At 39.5% G+C, this 16,689-nt stretch overlaps 2 protein-coding genes across 2 annotated transcripts in view; both read right to left on the bottom strand.

The window, feature by feature from the left end:
- Positions 1–531, bottom strand: part of megf8 (multiple EGF-like-domains 8) — a 30,113-nt gene extending 29,582 nt beyond the window's left edge. The window contains exon 1 of the mRNA XM_084943546.1: positions 85–531. Within this exon, the coding sequence (XP_084799672.1) occupies positions 85–108 (24 nt within the window). The 5' untranslated portion in view covers positions 109–531. The remainder of the gene's footprint in view (positions 1–84) is intronic.
- Positions 532–1,336: 805 nt separating this feature from the next.
- On the bottom strand, positions 1,337–7,372 carry trim35-28 (tripartite motif containing 35-28). Its single transcript, XM_084943547.1, has 6 exons — positions 6,708–7,372; positions 5,263–5,358; positions 4,268–4,498; positions 4,132–4,154; positions 3,794–3,912; positions 1,337–3,267 (listed from the first exon to the last, which is right to left on the bottom strand). The coding sequence occupies exons 1-6, from the start codon at positions 7,119–7,121 to the stop codon at positions 2,693–2,695; spliced, it is 1,458 nt and encodes a 485-aa protein (XP_084799673.1). The 5' UTR covers positions 7,122–7,372; the 3' UTR covers positions 1,337–2,692.
- Between the last annotated feature and the right edge of the window lie 9,317 nt (positions 7,373–16,689).

Genomic DNA, 16,689 nt, shown 5'->3' with positions numbered 1-16,689 from the left:
CGAAAGGGTAGCTAAGCTAAGGTAGCAAACGGAATACAGTTAATCTGAGCTCATCAGTTGGTATGGATTCAAAATAACACTTACCATTTCCCGTCTCTTTGTTCGCATGGTGGTTTACATTTTCGGCAGGCCTTTAAACGTCAGTTACTGCACGAGCTAACTAGTGAGGGCTGCAAACTGACAGCTGGCTAAATTATCCAGTCGATACTAAATTGGATTCACTGCAGAGCGCTACAGCATTCTGCTCTGCTAGCCTGTCCGCTAGCTAGTGGTAGCGGCTCGGCCAAATCCAGATGCGCAATCGTTGGTTGCTGCAGACCCTAACAGAATCAGTCATTCTTGAGAGTAATTCTTCATTATGTAAAAACAAAATAAAGGTACACCTCGGGGAACTGCTTGCAGCTATCAGCGACACGTTTTAAAAGCATCGACGCTACTCCTGCAGACTGTGTTATGGTGAGAAGCCAGTGTGTTTTGGTGCTTTTTGGCAGGCGAGCAATAACCAACGGTGACCAACACAAAGACAGTGCAGCGAATAACCCATCCCACTACTGCCACCCAGCGGAGACAATCAAGGTTTACACTTGGATCTTAAGCCATAAACGGAGGGTTGTTTATAAAATATTTTGTTCATTATTTATGTCATTTATTTGTGGATAAAGTGAATGCCTTTCGAGGTTCAGCAGCGGATCATCTATTTGCATCTTCCCCCATTGCTGTCTCACCAGCCGTTTGCCTTCATTATACATCCATTATTCGTCTATGCGCTCTTCTTCTTTTCCTCCTACCTGACAGCTTCATATTCAACCTTCTCAGTCCAATACATCCATGATCCCTCCTCTGCACTTGTCTAAACTGCTCAGCCCAAGCTGTTCTTCTCAAAAATTAATTTCTAATCTTGTCCATTCCGGTTGCTCTCAAATGTTGCCATCTTCAGCTCGGCCTCCTGTGCTTTTGGTCAGAGCAACACAGGTCTCACTACCTTATTCTGAAGCTTCTCTGTCTTACCTTTCTGTCACAAATTACCCCTGATTCTTATCTCCATCCTGGACTCTCTTCACTGCTCTTGTGCAGACCGTTGATGTCAGGTATTTAAACTCATCTCCCATCACTACCTCTACTCCTTGCATCTACACTGCTACATCTGTCCCCATCATTCTCATTCTCCCTCTTATATTCTTGCTTTTTGTTTGTTTGGGTATCTGTAAGCACTTATTGATTTTCTGTAAATTAACAAGTTAAAGTATTATTTTCACCACTGCTGAACTCATCTGCTCCCTGCTGAATAAAGTTCCCCATACTGTTTGCAAACGTTTTGAAAAGAACTCAACACACATTTAATTTGAAACAGTTTTTAATTGAAGACCGACACACAAGTGTTAATATTTAGAGGTTACACACACTGCAGTAGTATATTTTATATCACAAAGTGTTGCTAAGCATTAACTTAGTATAGTGAATGATAGCCAGCACAGCAATTTAACTATCCCAACAATCCCAACAATCAGCAGTTTCATTTTGCATTTTAATCCAAAACATCAGCATCACCAAAAACATTTGAAACACATTTTTTTAAGTGTATATTTGAGAAAATTTTCTGATTCCTCACAGAAATCAAATTGAATCAAAGGCTAACAACAACTACAATATCATCCCCTAAAACCCAGAAGCAAGTGACTTTAGATATAACAGTGAAGTTTCAAACTTGATCACCATCATCGCCTTCATTTCATTGAATGGTTAAAAAAATAAAGCTATCAGTCCAATCCTTTGTTTTCGTCATGTGTTTTGTTTCAGTTTGGCCACATTAACTACGCTCAAAACACGAGGGTAGGGAGGTGCAGAGGGCCAGAAAACTGTTGTGCAAAACAAACAGTGAAGGCAGTGAAGTAAAGGCAACTCCGTGAACTCATAAACAAATCAATACGGCCTGAAATCTTCCATCAATGCAATGCAAGGTGAAAACAAAGAAAAAAGAAAGAAACAACAAAATACACCTATGAGTAGAAACGGGACAGAAAGCATGAGTGTCTGTGTGTGGACCACAGGCTGATATTTCATCGCTCTGATATAAATAACCACATCCTTACTGTGGTTGTAAATCACAGCCTGAACGGCAGCCCACATTAAGCTGTAATATCACCACCTATGTTGGTGGTGTCATATGTCACAGTCACTGTTAATTATTTATGAGACTATCATATCAGTAATATTAACACTGCAAGAACCTTTCGATCATGGCGATCATCTTCGATACAACATGGCGTGACATCCCAAATTCAGTTTACTTTTTCCTCCTTTGGTCGGTCACTAGCAAGGTGCCAAAAGATCAGTGGATTCGGTTTCCCTCAGCAAAGGCACTACGGCACAAAGTGTCATTCTTTGATCACTTCTTGGTTTCTGTCTTCTGCACGCCATCAACACATTTCATCTTGACTGTCTTTTGCAGGCTGGTTTGCATGTTTTAAAGTTTAGGCATTTCACTCTAAATTGCGTTTCTGACATTGTGTTTTATCACACGCTTCGAACATTATGTCAGTGTCATTATTTTCATCTTTATACTTAAACTGATGTTTCATCTACTGGCAGATTTAATCTTTTAAACTTTTATTTGATGTTCTCGTTGCCCCTGATCGCCTGATAAAGGCTTGTTGAGTTTCTCTTGCTTTTAAAAGTTTTTCATCATTGATTTTCAATTTTGCATCTTCACATCAATAACCTTATCTTGGGTTGTTGACATGTGTATAGCTATTTTTCCTGGGACCAGAGCCATGGGCGAGCTATGGAGGCCGGGACCAAAAATAGGAAATATCGCACCTTCAAACTTGTGTGTAAGTGTGACCAGGTGCTTCCCTAACCCTCCATCCCAAAATGACACCTCTCCCTTTTCTATATTAAGCTTGACTCGAATCTTTTCAGGTCGCTGCTGAAGCTGCAGCTCTTCACGCTTAGTCGTCATTACATTATACACCCCTTTGCTCAGTCCTAAGGCCCACACACCGCGGTTTGTTGCAACTGTAAACTTCTTTTTACGTGGCAATGACTCTCTGCACACTCCCACTATCCACTTGGGGTTGTCACCTACAAGGACATCCCATTTGTGTTTCCCGGAGGTGTAAGCTTCAGCACCTAGGACAAAGACGCAGGGATCAAAGCGCTGTGGGTTATCGGGGACGGTCAGCCGCTCTGAGCTTTCCTTCACACTGACCAGGTCTGAACTCAAAGACAGCCAAGGCGAGGCTGTGTTCGGGTTCAACAGCACTGGATCTGCACACACAGGGTGAGAAAAGCCACAATGGGGGTCATATTTCTTGTGAAGAGATATGCTAAATGTAGGAAAGTCATGTACAATCTCTATGTACTGTTCTAGAGCTCAAGACTACAAACATCCACTATTAAGTGCTGGCAGGAAAAGATTAAGTAGTATTAAAATGTACTGATTCCAAGGTTCAGTGGCATTTCTTTCTGTCTGAAATAAATAAACAGACTAGTTATTTTTGTATTCGGTCCTGAAATACTGTAGTATAGCCATCCTCAAGCTCAAGCTTAGTTTTCATGGAGGATCTGGATCACTGTCAAATGATACCAAATACATGATGAACAGCTCAGTCCATACAACACTGGTTTTCAGGCAATGACTGAAGTGCAATACTGATCTACATTCACAATTCTTATAATAAAGTTTAGCCTATGAGAAGCACTCTAGTGCACGTGTGTCTTCTAAAATTTGTGTATATTTCGGGCAATAAAGGCAGTTCCACTGTTCCAAAATCCCACCGTGTAACGTACTCACAATATTTCACATGAGACTGCATTTTCTTCCATACGTTGAAGCCCAGACCACCAACGTGTTTGGCCACGTTCAAAAGGGATCCGTAGGGAAGGCGAGGCTCTGAACGAGACCAGTGAGCCCTAGACAAGAGACGGCAATGTGTAAAGTTAATGAGAGACAGTTGTAACTTAGCAAAAGACAGCAGAGAGCTATATAAAAAAAAAAATCATAATTTGACGATTGTGCAAATATTTATCAAAAACATCATTGTAATGAATTTTTTAGATGTATTTAATCTATAACAGAGATTGTTTTTGCAAAGATTATTTCTGATTACAGCGAGTTTTGCAGGGACTTACTGTCTTTTTAAATTCTGGAAATTCTGAAACAAAAAAAGTGACCGAAATCAGTTTGATTCAAGTCATGTAAAGCGCTCGTGAGACACAAAACGACATTGTGATAAGAGACTTTTTTTTTTTTTTTTCTTTTTTTTACCCGGAGGAGTGGTAGATCCTCATTGCCCATCTCCTTCTTAATTGTATCAATGAGCTCCTTCATAGCGACAACATCCTTTTCTGTGCTTTCAATCAGTTTCTGTATGCCAGCGATCTTCTCCCCCTCCTCATCAGACAGTGCTTTAAGACGCATCGCTTCTTCTGCGGTAAGCACGTCGTGAAGCCTCTGAAACTCTGCTTTGATCTGCTTTTCTGCTTCTTCAGCCTGATACTGTATTAAGACAGAGCAGAGAGTTTGTTGATGCAACATCGAGTATGAAATCAGACGTGAGCAGCCTCTGGTGTTTTATGTTTTGCATTTGTACTGTACATTTGTGCTGTGTGCCAGAAAAATATTAACGTGAAGCAGTGAAATTAATACCCCATAACCTATGGACAGAAATATGCTTTAAAAGCGTTGCAAATATGAACGATATGATCCACAAGCATACAATTGTGTACAGTTATTTGTGTGTAACTTTTGTTTCATGTCACAGACTGAAATGGAGACATCTGGGCTCTCTCTCTGTATTTGTCTTTTTTTAATGTATTACTTTTTTTTTTTTAATGAAAAAGTATTTTCTTGTTCTCAATAGACAGAACCGTGCATGTGTGGTCAAATTGCTTTGTATTAGTGCCTGGATCGAAGCATGTATTTGTGAGTCCACAGAAGTTACACATGAATCACTGTACACAATTGTGTATCTTACTTTTTGCCTGTGGATAACATTGTACGTATTTGCGATGCTTCTGAGGCATATTTCTCTCCATAATTTCCCGTCTACATGTCCTATAGTCTCATCTTTCCTTTGGAATGTAATCTGCACCGGATCAGTTTAACATAAGGGGGCAAAGTACTTTACAGATCGCCCCAGGAAGCCATGCTTTAGAAACTGAAGATGTCTGAATTCAAAATAACAGTCCTGCTGCTATTAATAACCAGCTTAATCACTATTCATGTAATAAGAACACCGTGAGACATGTCAGTGACCTTACCTTGATATAGGTCACTGTGTTTTTGAGATTGCGAGATGTTTTCTTGTACGAGTCCACTTTCTTTTCAAAAATGTGGACTCTGTCGCTCAGCTCCTTCTGCAAAAAACATCATTAGCACAAAATGTTTCAGTGACAAGGGTTACAAGCACAACACAAATATACATATGTTAGACAGATAACAGGATATCAAATTGTAAAATGGTTTGGTACTTATAGTATATACTTATGTAGTGCTGTCGATTTAATATGAGGATTCAAAGTTCTTTTTACTATGTATATCTATCAGTATCTTGCTCATGGATACTTCAACAGACTGGAAGATCCAGGGATTGACCCTTTCTGCTACCAGAGCCACTGCTGCCCAAACATTGCTTTAAAAACATTGTTATGGCTGAAAGAGTTACCAGAAAGCTGTTTACTGCTGGCCAAGATATTCACAAGCATTCATTGAGGTACTTTGGGTGGTTGTACAGACTGCAGTAACGATCCTGTGAACAATTTTCTGTCTTTGATGGGAGATTATGGGCATATAATGAACCTCTAGATCAGCGGAGTCAAACTCAAATACACAGTGGGCCAAAATTCAAAACTAGAACAAAGTCGCGGGCTAACATTAATATTTATTGAAGATCTAGATATAAGAATGAATCTTTTCTTATGGACTCAAACAAGTTTTGCTGAAAAACTGAATATGGAACAAGAAAAGCTTAATACTAAACGATATATATATTAGCTGTATAATACAAGTAGGCCAGCTCTAATAGTAATTTGGTATGGCTTTGCGGGCCAAATGTAATTAGGCTGCGGGCCAGAGTTTGACACCTATGCTCTAGATTATCTACTTTTACCAAAGATCCAAAATTGTCACTGTTGCTGCTGATGACATTATATCAGAACCTACACCGCTGATAGAAAGGGCCTTAATGCTTGATGAACCAGAAACACCCCTGCCCAGGCTGCTGTATTGGTCTTGATCTATGTCTCCATCTTTCACTGTGGGGTAAAACGAGAGCTTTCGTCTTTATAGTGAGTAGAAGCATGGCATTGTGAAGCAAGGTGAGGTGATCAAGGCATATTTATTATTTGGCATAACTTTACTACCAGTATTTTATGTTGTAGAGTGTGACATCTGGTGAATTAAACGGTCCAATGATGAGGAAGTCACCACCATGAAGGCACTATATTGAAATGACTAAGTCCTGTATTAGACTAAAAACTTATTTGTAATGAGAATCCACATTCAATTTTTCTTTTCTAGTCTGGCACTGGCCTTACTATTAATTACACACCTTTCCATAACATATTACTAAATGAGCAGCTGCAACTACAGTTTGTCAGCTTTGAAGAAATCTCAAACAAACCAGTTCCTGCTGGTGGAAACAGGATTGCATAGCATTTTTTCTTTCTCAAGAATAGTCTGACAAACTGGTTAGGGGAACTCTTACCTTGCACATGGGCGCTCCATCGCTCAGTGTGAACAGCCTGTGGGTGCTGTGCAGAGTGACGCATTCCACGCACACCGGCTCCTCGTCCTTCTCGCAGTACAGCACCAGGGGTTTCAGGTGCAGGTTGCAGACTGCCTCACTGGGCTGAATGGTTTTCGGTCGTTTGTTCGTCTGTTTAAGGAAGGACTCGCAGGTGCTATTGAGCGCACGATTGGCGATGGCCTTGTCTTTCTCACACTCCTCCCTGCAGACGGGACACTTTTTGCTGTACTTAAAATTTTCCTCCAGACACTGCCGACAGAAGCTGTGGGTGCAGGGCAGCAGCATCGGGTCCCGGAATATGCCCTGGCATACAGGGCAGGTCAGGTCCTGCTGGAGAGGTAAAGGCTCATCCTCATCCATGTTGTCAGACATGGCTTCACAGGCCCGCTTCAATTTGCTTTCGCTTTCAAAAACAGTGAAAATCGACAAATAAAGGCAGACAGACACGAATCCACCCGCCTCCGTGGGTTAGGCGAAATCAACTGGCGAAATGTTGGTTAGATTAAAAGAGAAAGCAAAAAATAACGAAGATTTACTATCATTGCGTTGACAAAGTTCAACAACTTCTTCCCGCAACTCCTTTTCCGTGTTTGTGATACAGGAAGCAGATCTACTCACTGTTTTTTGAAGCACTGCCCTCTAGTGGTCCTGGAGGGAACAATAAATATCTGGTGGGGAGCAGGATGAGCTGATCCCAACAAACCCAATATAGGACAAAGAGTTTGTTTGTGTGGAAAAATGAGGAACACGCTTCTAGTGCTGAAAAGGATGTGAAGAAATTTATTTTTTCTGAAATTTGACATTCAAAAATTCCATAAACAGCCAGCGATTAAAGGAACATGAGGTTTCTTCTTTTCCTTCAATCATAGTTTTACTTTCATGCATTCTCCATTTTGTCCCAGTAACATTTATATGAGCTCCTTGCTGTTATTTCAGTTCAGGTTTCAGAGATGGTGCCATCCATCCATCTGCTAGCACATTTCTTTCAGAGCAACAGCTTTCTCTTGACACTGACAGATAGGTGTCAACACAGGGGAAAACCCTGTAGGTAACGTCAGCAAGTTTCACCCAGTGGATGTTTGCAATTCTTGTGGCTGTCTTTCTTTCTCTTTGTGGTTATTTTTTTTTAAAAGCCTATTCCAAAGAAATCTGCACAACCTTTGAAATCTGCAGTGACAAACATTTTTCCACTTTGCTGCAGCGTGGAAACTAAATAACACTTTAGCCTGCAGGAGACCCACAGTGAAACGTTTTGGTGCTTTTGCAGGCAGATTTTAGAAAACTATCTTCCCTTACGGTGGGTGTTGATTTTCAAAAATTAAAGGTAATCAAAATGTAGAACATTTTTTCAGTATGGGGAGAGCAAAGGATAAAAATGTGTTGCAGTCCCATATAAAACAGAAGGTGTTTTCACCCCAGTGAAAGGAGAAATGAAACCTATGAAATACGGCATAGATTTATAAAAAGGCATGCCCACTATGCATTTCCCAAATGAATGACAGTTTTTGTACATTTAGGCCGCTTGAGGCTGTCACAATGAATAAATATTATTTGAGATGGTTTTATTACTTTTTGTGTTTCCTTTACTTTTGCCTCATATTTTGATGTACATCATGTCGTACCAACATGTCTCCCTGGAAGCTCAGATAACACAGCAGCTGTCATTGTGCAGTAGAAATAACTTAAGGTGACTTAACCGATTCTTAAACCAGGCAAGCATAATCTATAAAGATACATAACTGCAGCACACAAGCACATTGTTTTTGTATATTTTCTCTTTATTTTTACTTGATCAGTGAAGAATCTAAAGCTTTTTCCTATTTGCTGCTTAGAGTTTATAAAAGAGCTGGAGCAGGATTTTGCACTTAATCTGGTTTCCTCTGTTCATCTTAGTTTATTAAACAGTCTTTGCGTTATTTGGAACATCAATCCTTTAGTCACACTGATGCAATCATACAGTAGATTTGTTTTACAAAACACTGTTCTGAGAGATGATAGCAGGGTATCCAACAGATGGCACTGCAGCACTACTGCGTGACGTACTCTGAGTGGTGATTGTTAAAGAGTGGTTCCCCAAAGGTGTGCCCCTTGAAATGTGGCATCAACCATAAATTGTTGTTGCAACTGACCATAAAGTCTTCTTTCTTCAGCTGGTCCCCTTAGGGGTTGCTACATCCATGAATCTTCTCTGTGGTCTTCCTTATTTCCTCCTGCCTGGCAGCTCCATATTTAAGATAATTTTCCCAATATATCCACTATACCTCCTCTGCACAAGTTCAAATCATCTCAGTCTTGCTTTTCTTACTTTGTCTCCAAAATGCTTAAACGGAGCTGTCAACTCCAGCTCTGCCTCCTTTCTGTTTTATGTGTGCCATCATCTCCAAACCATCACCAACATCTTGTAAACTTTCCCTTTAACTGCAGCTGCATTTACCATTAGTGCACATCAAAGGCCCTCACTGGTGTCGATGAGGAAAACAAAAATCTGCGAGGGTGGTGGTGGTGGGGGACTGCTTGTGTTTTAAAGCAAAACACAAGCAGTCAAGACAATCTACTAACTATAGAGTTTTTAGCTTGGCCATAGTTTCAGCCCAAATGCCTCCACTGTGGGGAAAAGTTGGCTGACATGGTGCCAAGCAAGCTGAAAAGGAAACCTAACCCATCCTTTCTGAGAGAAACTTGGCTTCTCAAAGGAAAGGCTTGAGCTGAACAAAATCTTTCACTATATCTGATTTTTACTACACTTCCATCATGGTGAAATGAATATTCCTGCATTATCCACAAGAAATTTGAATAAAAATAACAAGGAGAGTTTTCCAGTGAAAACATCTTTGACTTTTGTTAATGTGTGTTTTCTCTCTTTGTCAGTAAATGAATTAAACTCAGCCTTTAACTTACTCATCTGTTTGCGACAAAGAGACCGTTACCAGAAATGTAGAAAATTTGATGATGAAGTGATGATGATGGTGTTGCTTTAAGAAAAGTGCTTACAGTTAAGAGAAGAACTGATGACACGGTTCTTCTGTGGGTAAGATATGTTTTTTTGTTTTTGGCAGGTGTGAATAATCCAGTTTAACCTTTAGTGTGTTTTTGCCTCAAAATACTTGAAAACCACTGAGCACGGTAAAGTTACCAAACTCAGAGACACTGAATTCTGCAACAACAAGTAGTTCCAAAAAGTAAATCAAAAATTCAAAAAACAAATAAAAGAGAAAAATTCCTTTTAGAAGGACAGTGACAGCGTGTGGAAAATGTGTGGTTTGGTTTGTATGTGTGTCTTTTGAACAATCTTGGTAACGTTTTAAACAGGAACCAAAACAGTGAAGCTCCCAGTAGCAACAATTCAGTGCAAGTTTGGTGTTTTGGACAACAAACTGTAAAGAGGCTTCAGAAAATCCTCATTTAACCAACAAACAAACAAACAAACAAACAAACATGCATTTGCTGTGAAACTAATGTTCTTTTTCTGACAACCTCAACATTAAAAAAATACTTTTTGCTGTTAATAAAGCTGTGAACAGATGCCAGAACCTGAATGCAGTGGAAAATGACATTATTTTACAAAAGCATAACCAAATCACATATTGTGTCTGGACTGGACTCCACCTAGAGTTGACCATCTGGCTAAAATGGGAAATAAAGCAAGAAGGGCCTGAATCAGGGAGGTGATCAAGAGCCCAACGCATCACTGTAATAGAGTTTCAGTATTTCTCTGCTTCCTCTGGCAATCGGCTACATGGAGACCGTGGTGAGGGTTTGACTTAAACGTAGAGTGAGCGCATAAGGAAAAATCACTATCTGAACTGGGAAGACACACAACTGAATATGAGTCCAACTCCAGAAACCTTTTTTTTGCCAAACACGTAGTCCACACATCCCCTGGACTAGCACCATCCTCGAGCCTTAGCATTGTAGTATGGCAGTGCTTCTCAGCAGAGACACAGGGAGGCTGCCCAGAACTAAAGAAAAGATGAATGTAGTCCCACACAGAGGTACTCAAAGAAAACATTTCCCACAGTGCATGTGATCTAAGAATAGGGCAGTGGTTTAGCTTTCAGCATTTTAATGACCCAAAGCAAAAGATATTACTGAAGTAACCTCAGGAACTTGGTTCAGATAAGGTTTCCACCCCCCAGAGTATCTGTGAAGAGTCCAGTTCACACATTTCTGACAGAGCTCGAGAGCATGCGCCACACTGAGTGGGATAAACTGCACAAATCTACGTGTGCATTTCCGAGATACGGCTCATATGCACTAGTGAATTTAAAGGTCTTAAGTTTTTATTAAGTGAGCAATTTCATATTTTGACTTTTAATCAATTCTATAAAAACACAAAAAATATTCTCATTGTTATTTATGGTTCATGAATTTTAGGCCATTTAGGCAAGTCATTTGAGAAATTTAGAAACTGTAAGACAAGTTATGCAGAAAGTGAAAGAGTCCGAGCACTTTCTGATGCAACTTCAGAAAGTGTTTTGTTTGCTGTATGCTATATTAAGCCACTGTAACCAGGGGCTACTGGGCTTAGTCATACAGACTTTATTAATACCCCAATGCATACTGTGATGAAAAATTTTAAGATTCTCTTTTTCTCTGTGTAAAGCTGAACCTACTCAGTGAGAAGCTCCCTACAGTTTTATTCTTTCTCAGCGTGATCTTTCAGATATACCACATGTTGAGCTGTAAAGTATCTTTTGCACACTGACTTTATACTGTGATCGTGGCAGATAAACACATAATCTAGACTTACGATACCTCTTTGTCAAATAGCATGCATACTCCTGTCATGTATGCATGACAGGAGTATGCATGCTGTGCTGTTGGCTGATCCCTTTGCAAAGTAAATTCAAACTCAAACTGACTGTTTGAGTTTTTTTTCAGATTTCCATAACAAGCTTCAGCATTGACGCCTTGGTTGATTGAATGAGGGGTGTGAGATGGACAGAGACAGATCATACTGGAATAATCTATTTTTTTTTAGCTTTACCTCCCATAGTTGAGACACAAAAAAGGCAAACATTGTAGACCCTAGATGTATTCCCATTGTGTATCCAGAAATGTTGTTTTCAGAGGTCAGATATGTGAAATAAATTGTGATAATTCTTTGGGGGGAAAGACAACAAGCAAACAAAACCCCCGCACAAAAACCGATTGCTCGCATTTGGTCTAGAGATTTGTCATCACAAGGCTGAGTAAATTCAGTGCTCAGGGAACAAAGAGTACTTTCTCAATGGGAAAGTAAAGTGAGGACAAGGGTTTTCCGAACGTTTAAGGCTGTTGTGACTGTTTTGCCTGGTTGTAGCGAAAGACAGTTTGGATTTGAGGTGACATTCATAGAAATTAATGTGCCAGATAGATACAATTAAGCATTTGTGAGCATGGGGATAAGTCTGGTAAAGAAAACCCCACTGAAGACTGAAGAGGTGGATGCTGTTTATATGAGGGGAAAATATGGTGATGGTGCTATAAGTGTTACGTATGTTTGGGTAAAAAATTTCGGGGCTCCACAGAGAGGAACACTCAGCATGAGCTAATTTATTTGGAAGGAAAAAAATAGATCATAGAATAAAGAAGAAAAGAAACTGAAAAGACATTACATCTGTGGAAATATGAAGCAGAACGCGGGAACGAAGGGAAAGGAGAAGCTCAAGAGAAAAGTCTTGACTCATCACTTGCAAAAGGTCCTAGCAAATTTCCTACATAAACATCAAGATTGTGATTGAGGCGATGATGAGATCGGGGCAGGGCATTGAGAGAGGGCATACAGGGAGGCCATAGCAGCCATGTAATGCAAGACACCATCTCGTTCACACTGAGAATACCATCAGAACCCAACAGAAGAAGAAAAAAAGGAGAAAATGGACAAAGTGCTCCACCTGATGATCCAAACCCTGTACCGATCAGTTCAAGCTACAGCCTCTTTGCCAGAACTCCGGAGGATGAGGATGATATGACCTGGGCATCTGTTTCAAGTGCTATGAGAGGGAATGCCTCAACCGGGACAGCATCGCCACAAGAAATGACAACGAGAGACGTGCAACTATTCTGACTCATCTGATACCTGAAGTTGACGGTACCACGCCTTTGGCACATGGACATGATAGTATATTAGCCTGAGCTCACACTTGAGTAACTCCTCCACAGGTTAGTGGCAACTAAGTTCACTATATCAGTGTGTGGGAGTAAGTTGAGGGAGAACATTTTACTTTATCAAATAAAGAACTGGAAAAAATCTAACTTTTAAACAGGCATTTTTACTGTCTGCCTGTTTTTAAACAACTTTTTTAGACTGTTATCTAAAGTGTTGTTTGTAATTTTTTAAAGCCCTCAGAGTAGTTAAACCTGAAGGGTTTGAGCCTAAATCTCACAGTGTCAGTCCTGATTGGCTGGTATTAATGAAAACTCTCATAATTTGAAAAGACCAAAAGTAGTTTCCAACTTTTAGCGCTGACTGAATATGTGGTGAAATAATAGGAACTGGGAATGCACACTATATAGACAGCAAGGTTTTTAACATGAATTAAAACTAGATGTGAAATATTTAGTTTTTTCAGTCAATTAAGGAAAAAACATGAAAAATAGATTCTGAGGGGAAAAAAATTATAACTCCTGAAATGATTTTGTTTGTTTGGAAAACTAAAATAAACCAAAAAATAGAGAGAAAAACTTCTTACTTTTAGCATTGCCCAGTTTGGTAATATTTGATATCACATTCTGCCTCACGAAGCTTTGATGCACATGCTTATTGAGACTTTAGAAATCTGTTGTGGCCGTGAAGCAGCCACACAGCTTAATGCACCAAATCTGATCCTTATGTGCTGCTCTCAAAGCACAGCAGTCACAGATGAGAAGATTTTGGCCCTTTTGGTCAAATATAGAACAAACATCACTGCAAACACTGCAATTTTATAAAATCCTGCCAATCTGCTGCCTGCTGCTCGGGAAGAGGAAAACAGCTCAACCTGACCTTTCAGCGCCTTGTATTTCCTGCCTGGGAGGCCCCCAGAGCTGAGCGTGCAGCATGCACATAGAACACCTCCTCCCACTATTCACTGTGAAAATGATACTTTGAGACATTGCAAAACTTTGTCTTCCGTGTAATCCCAAGTTCACAGACAGGTGAAGGATGCCTTCCTCAATTAGGCTGAAGCCTGACTATCAGTAAGAGCAGACAGCAAGAGTAATGTGCTGTGCTCCACCAAACACCAGGTTATGGAGGAGTTCCTCAACTTAGCTTTGTTCCTCTGCTCACAATAGAGCAGTAAAGTGTGATGGACTGATTTTCCTGTGTGCACCATGGAAGAACTAAGTGATTAATACTCAGATGAGGCTTATCTGTCAAACCAAACCAGTTTTAACTGTTTTTGTCATTACAACTCTTTTTGTCTGTTGTCTAGTACTGTGTCTTAGACTAAGGTTTAATAAGGTTTAAAGATTGTTCCCTGACAGCCAGCCCAGATGGTTCAGATGATCATGGACAATCACGTAGGGTGTATGGCACTGATTTGATGGTAACTGTAATGTTGGGCGTTTTTAAGGATGCAGCTTTAAAACCACACATTCAGCAATGAGATTCATTAATAATTCACTTCTGAATACATGTTAAGTTCATGACTGTGACAGGGTGGTGGATTTTGCACGCTTCCATCTGCAAAATAAACTGTACATATTTGTTGTGACATCAGCACTGTTGTTCAGCTCCATTTTACTTAACTACAGCTGAAAGGGTGAATATATTTTTTGAGACTGAATGTCACACAGGAAATCCACAGAGGTGCTGTGAGTTCCTTCTGTTTACAAGTTGAACCTGCACAAGTGACATTTTTTTGTTGTTGTTGCTGTTTGTTTTGCCATCACTCAGGGATTTAAAATCAAGTACTGTTTTAATAGTTTATTCTGGGTGCGTTATATAATGGTAGCAGTTTCGCAAAAACAAAACAAAGTAGCATTCACACCTATGACGAATTATATCCGAGGAAGTGTTTTCATTGTTAAATGTAAGTTGTATAGAGTGCGTGTGTACCTAAGCTTGTCCCCTTACCAATGAAGTGTCGAAACAAGCACGCTATCAAATAGATTTCCCAATATGAACTATGTCTTTCCTTCCTGACCCTTCTGTCAATCATAGATAGTCATGCATTACAACGGAAACCTATTTCAACAAGTGGCACAGGTTAGTGGCACACTAACCTACAATGTGGTCAAATTAACCGCCTAAGCAAAAGGAAGAGGTGGTTCAAGTTGAAGCCATTCTGCAAATGTTCAAACAGTTGCTAAAGAAAATCTTGCCAAGAGGCTTATTCATCTTCTGTGAATCTTATCTTACATCCAATCACACCATCAACATCACACGAAGCCGATGGTATTACATCAGTGAGCAGATGTGATTGAACCTGTAAACTGGAACTGTGATTCCTATGTGCTATACGAAATGATTCACTACTGCTAAAACTTAGCAATACAAAAATGATTTTAGGAATTAAAACTGCCAGTTTTCTTCTCTCAGTTCCTCAAACTGCCCAAAACAACATCTCAATGGTTTCACTGTAGCTTAAAAAAAACAAACCTCAGTTTAGAAGCACAGATTTTATGGTGAACAAACAAGTTTTAATTAGTTTCTTAGAGAGAAAAAAGTAGTATTCGTGTGTTTATGTTATATATTTTTGTTTTTATCAGAATGTTGTCATGTTATGTTAGATTTGAATGACTTGTGTTTAAATCCCACTGTTTCCAGCATGCTGCATCCCACTGCAGAATGAACCAAAAAAGCCAGACATGCATGCTGTTTTGTAAAATGTATAATCTGGGTCACAACAGAACTGTTTTCTAGCTGTGCTTTTCTCTCTTTCTCTGACAGGTGCCTACATTTCCATTTGCCTCTAAGATGAATTGCATAAGAGCTGCACAACCAGCCGAGGAAAGGTGTGAAAAACAACAGGAACACGATCTGAAGCTTTTGTAAATGGTAAGGGGAAACAGACATTTGAAACCAAGTTCTGTCACAGGTGTCATCTTTGCATGTTTGGTGGCTGCGTACAAAGCATGAGCAATACAGTGAAAAAAAAAAAAGGTGTGAGAAATATCTTGAGGTTTTGGGGGAAGGTAACTAAATCTTTGAAATGCTGATCTTGAAAATGATATAAAGTGAGATTTAACACTGATATGAGTGTCATAAAACGCTATCTTTTTTTTTGGTTTGTTAAGACATGCCAGGAGCTTATCTATCAACATGTAGCTGTTCATTCATAATTTCAGTTTGTTTTTTTCATTCATTTTGACGAGACTGTGTAGTCTAAGAGCTTTATATGAATGGTGTGAATTGCTGCTGTGTCTCTGGGCATGCATTCCGCACCAATATTCTTCACTACTACTGTTCTAATAAAACCAGAGCGAGATTTGTTTGTGTAAACAGACATGTAAGACAAAAAGATGCACAGCATGACTACACTATTATTTCACCGCACATTCAGTCAGTTTTATGTTCTTTGCATAGAGTCTGCTTTTGAAAAATATTATAGTAACATAAATTAGACCTATAAAAGGGTGCTGTAGGGCAGTGGTTAGCACTGTCACCTCACTGCACGAAGGTTTCTGGTTTGAACATCAGTGGTCTCCAAAGGCATTTCTATGTGTGCATATCTTCCGTTGCCACTTTAGAGAACTTTTTCTTTTCTAAATTAGCAATAAGTGTGAATGTGTCGCCCTGACATGAGTAACAAGAAGAGTGCATTTACAACAATATTTGTATTGTAATTTCTTGCTGTGAAAACTGTTTTAAAATTTGGAATTCATGTATGTTGTTTATTTTATATGCATTTCTTGTCCTTATTGCAGTTTTTCTTGATTGCTTGAGCACATTTTAGAATTGTTTTTAAGTTTTCAGGACTGAAGCAAATAAATGCAACAAAACACTGATGCACAATTCAGTTAAAGCAATACA

This window comes from Perissodus microlepis, chromosome 11, assembly GCF_051167445.1.
Source record: "Perissodus microlepis isolate ML-2025 ecotype Zambia chromosome 11, ASM5116744v1, whole genome shotgun sequence".
Lineage (NCBI taxonomy): Eukaryota > Metazoa > Chordata > Actinopteri > Cichliformes > Cichlidae > Perissodus > Perissodus microlepis.
The sequence above is the reverse complement of the archived record's forward strand: the minus strand, read 5'-3'. Positions and strand labels throughout refer to the sequence as shown.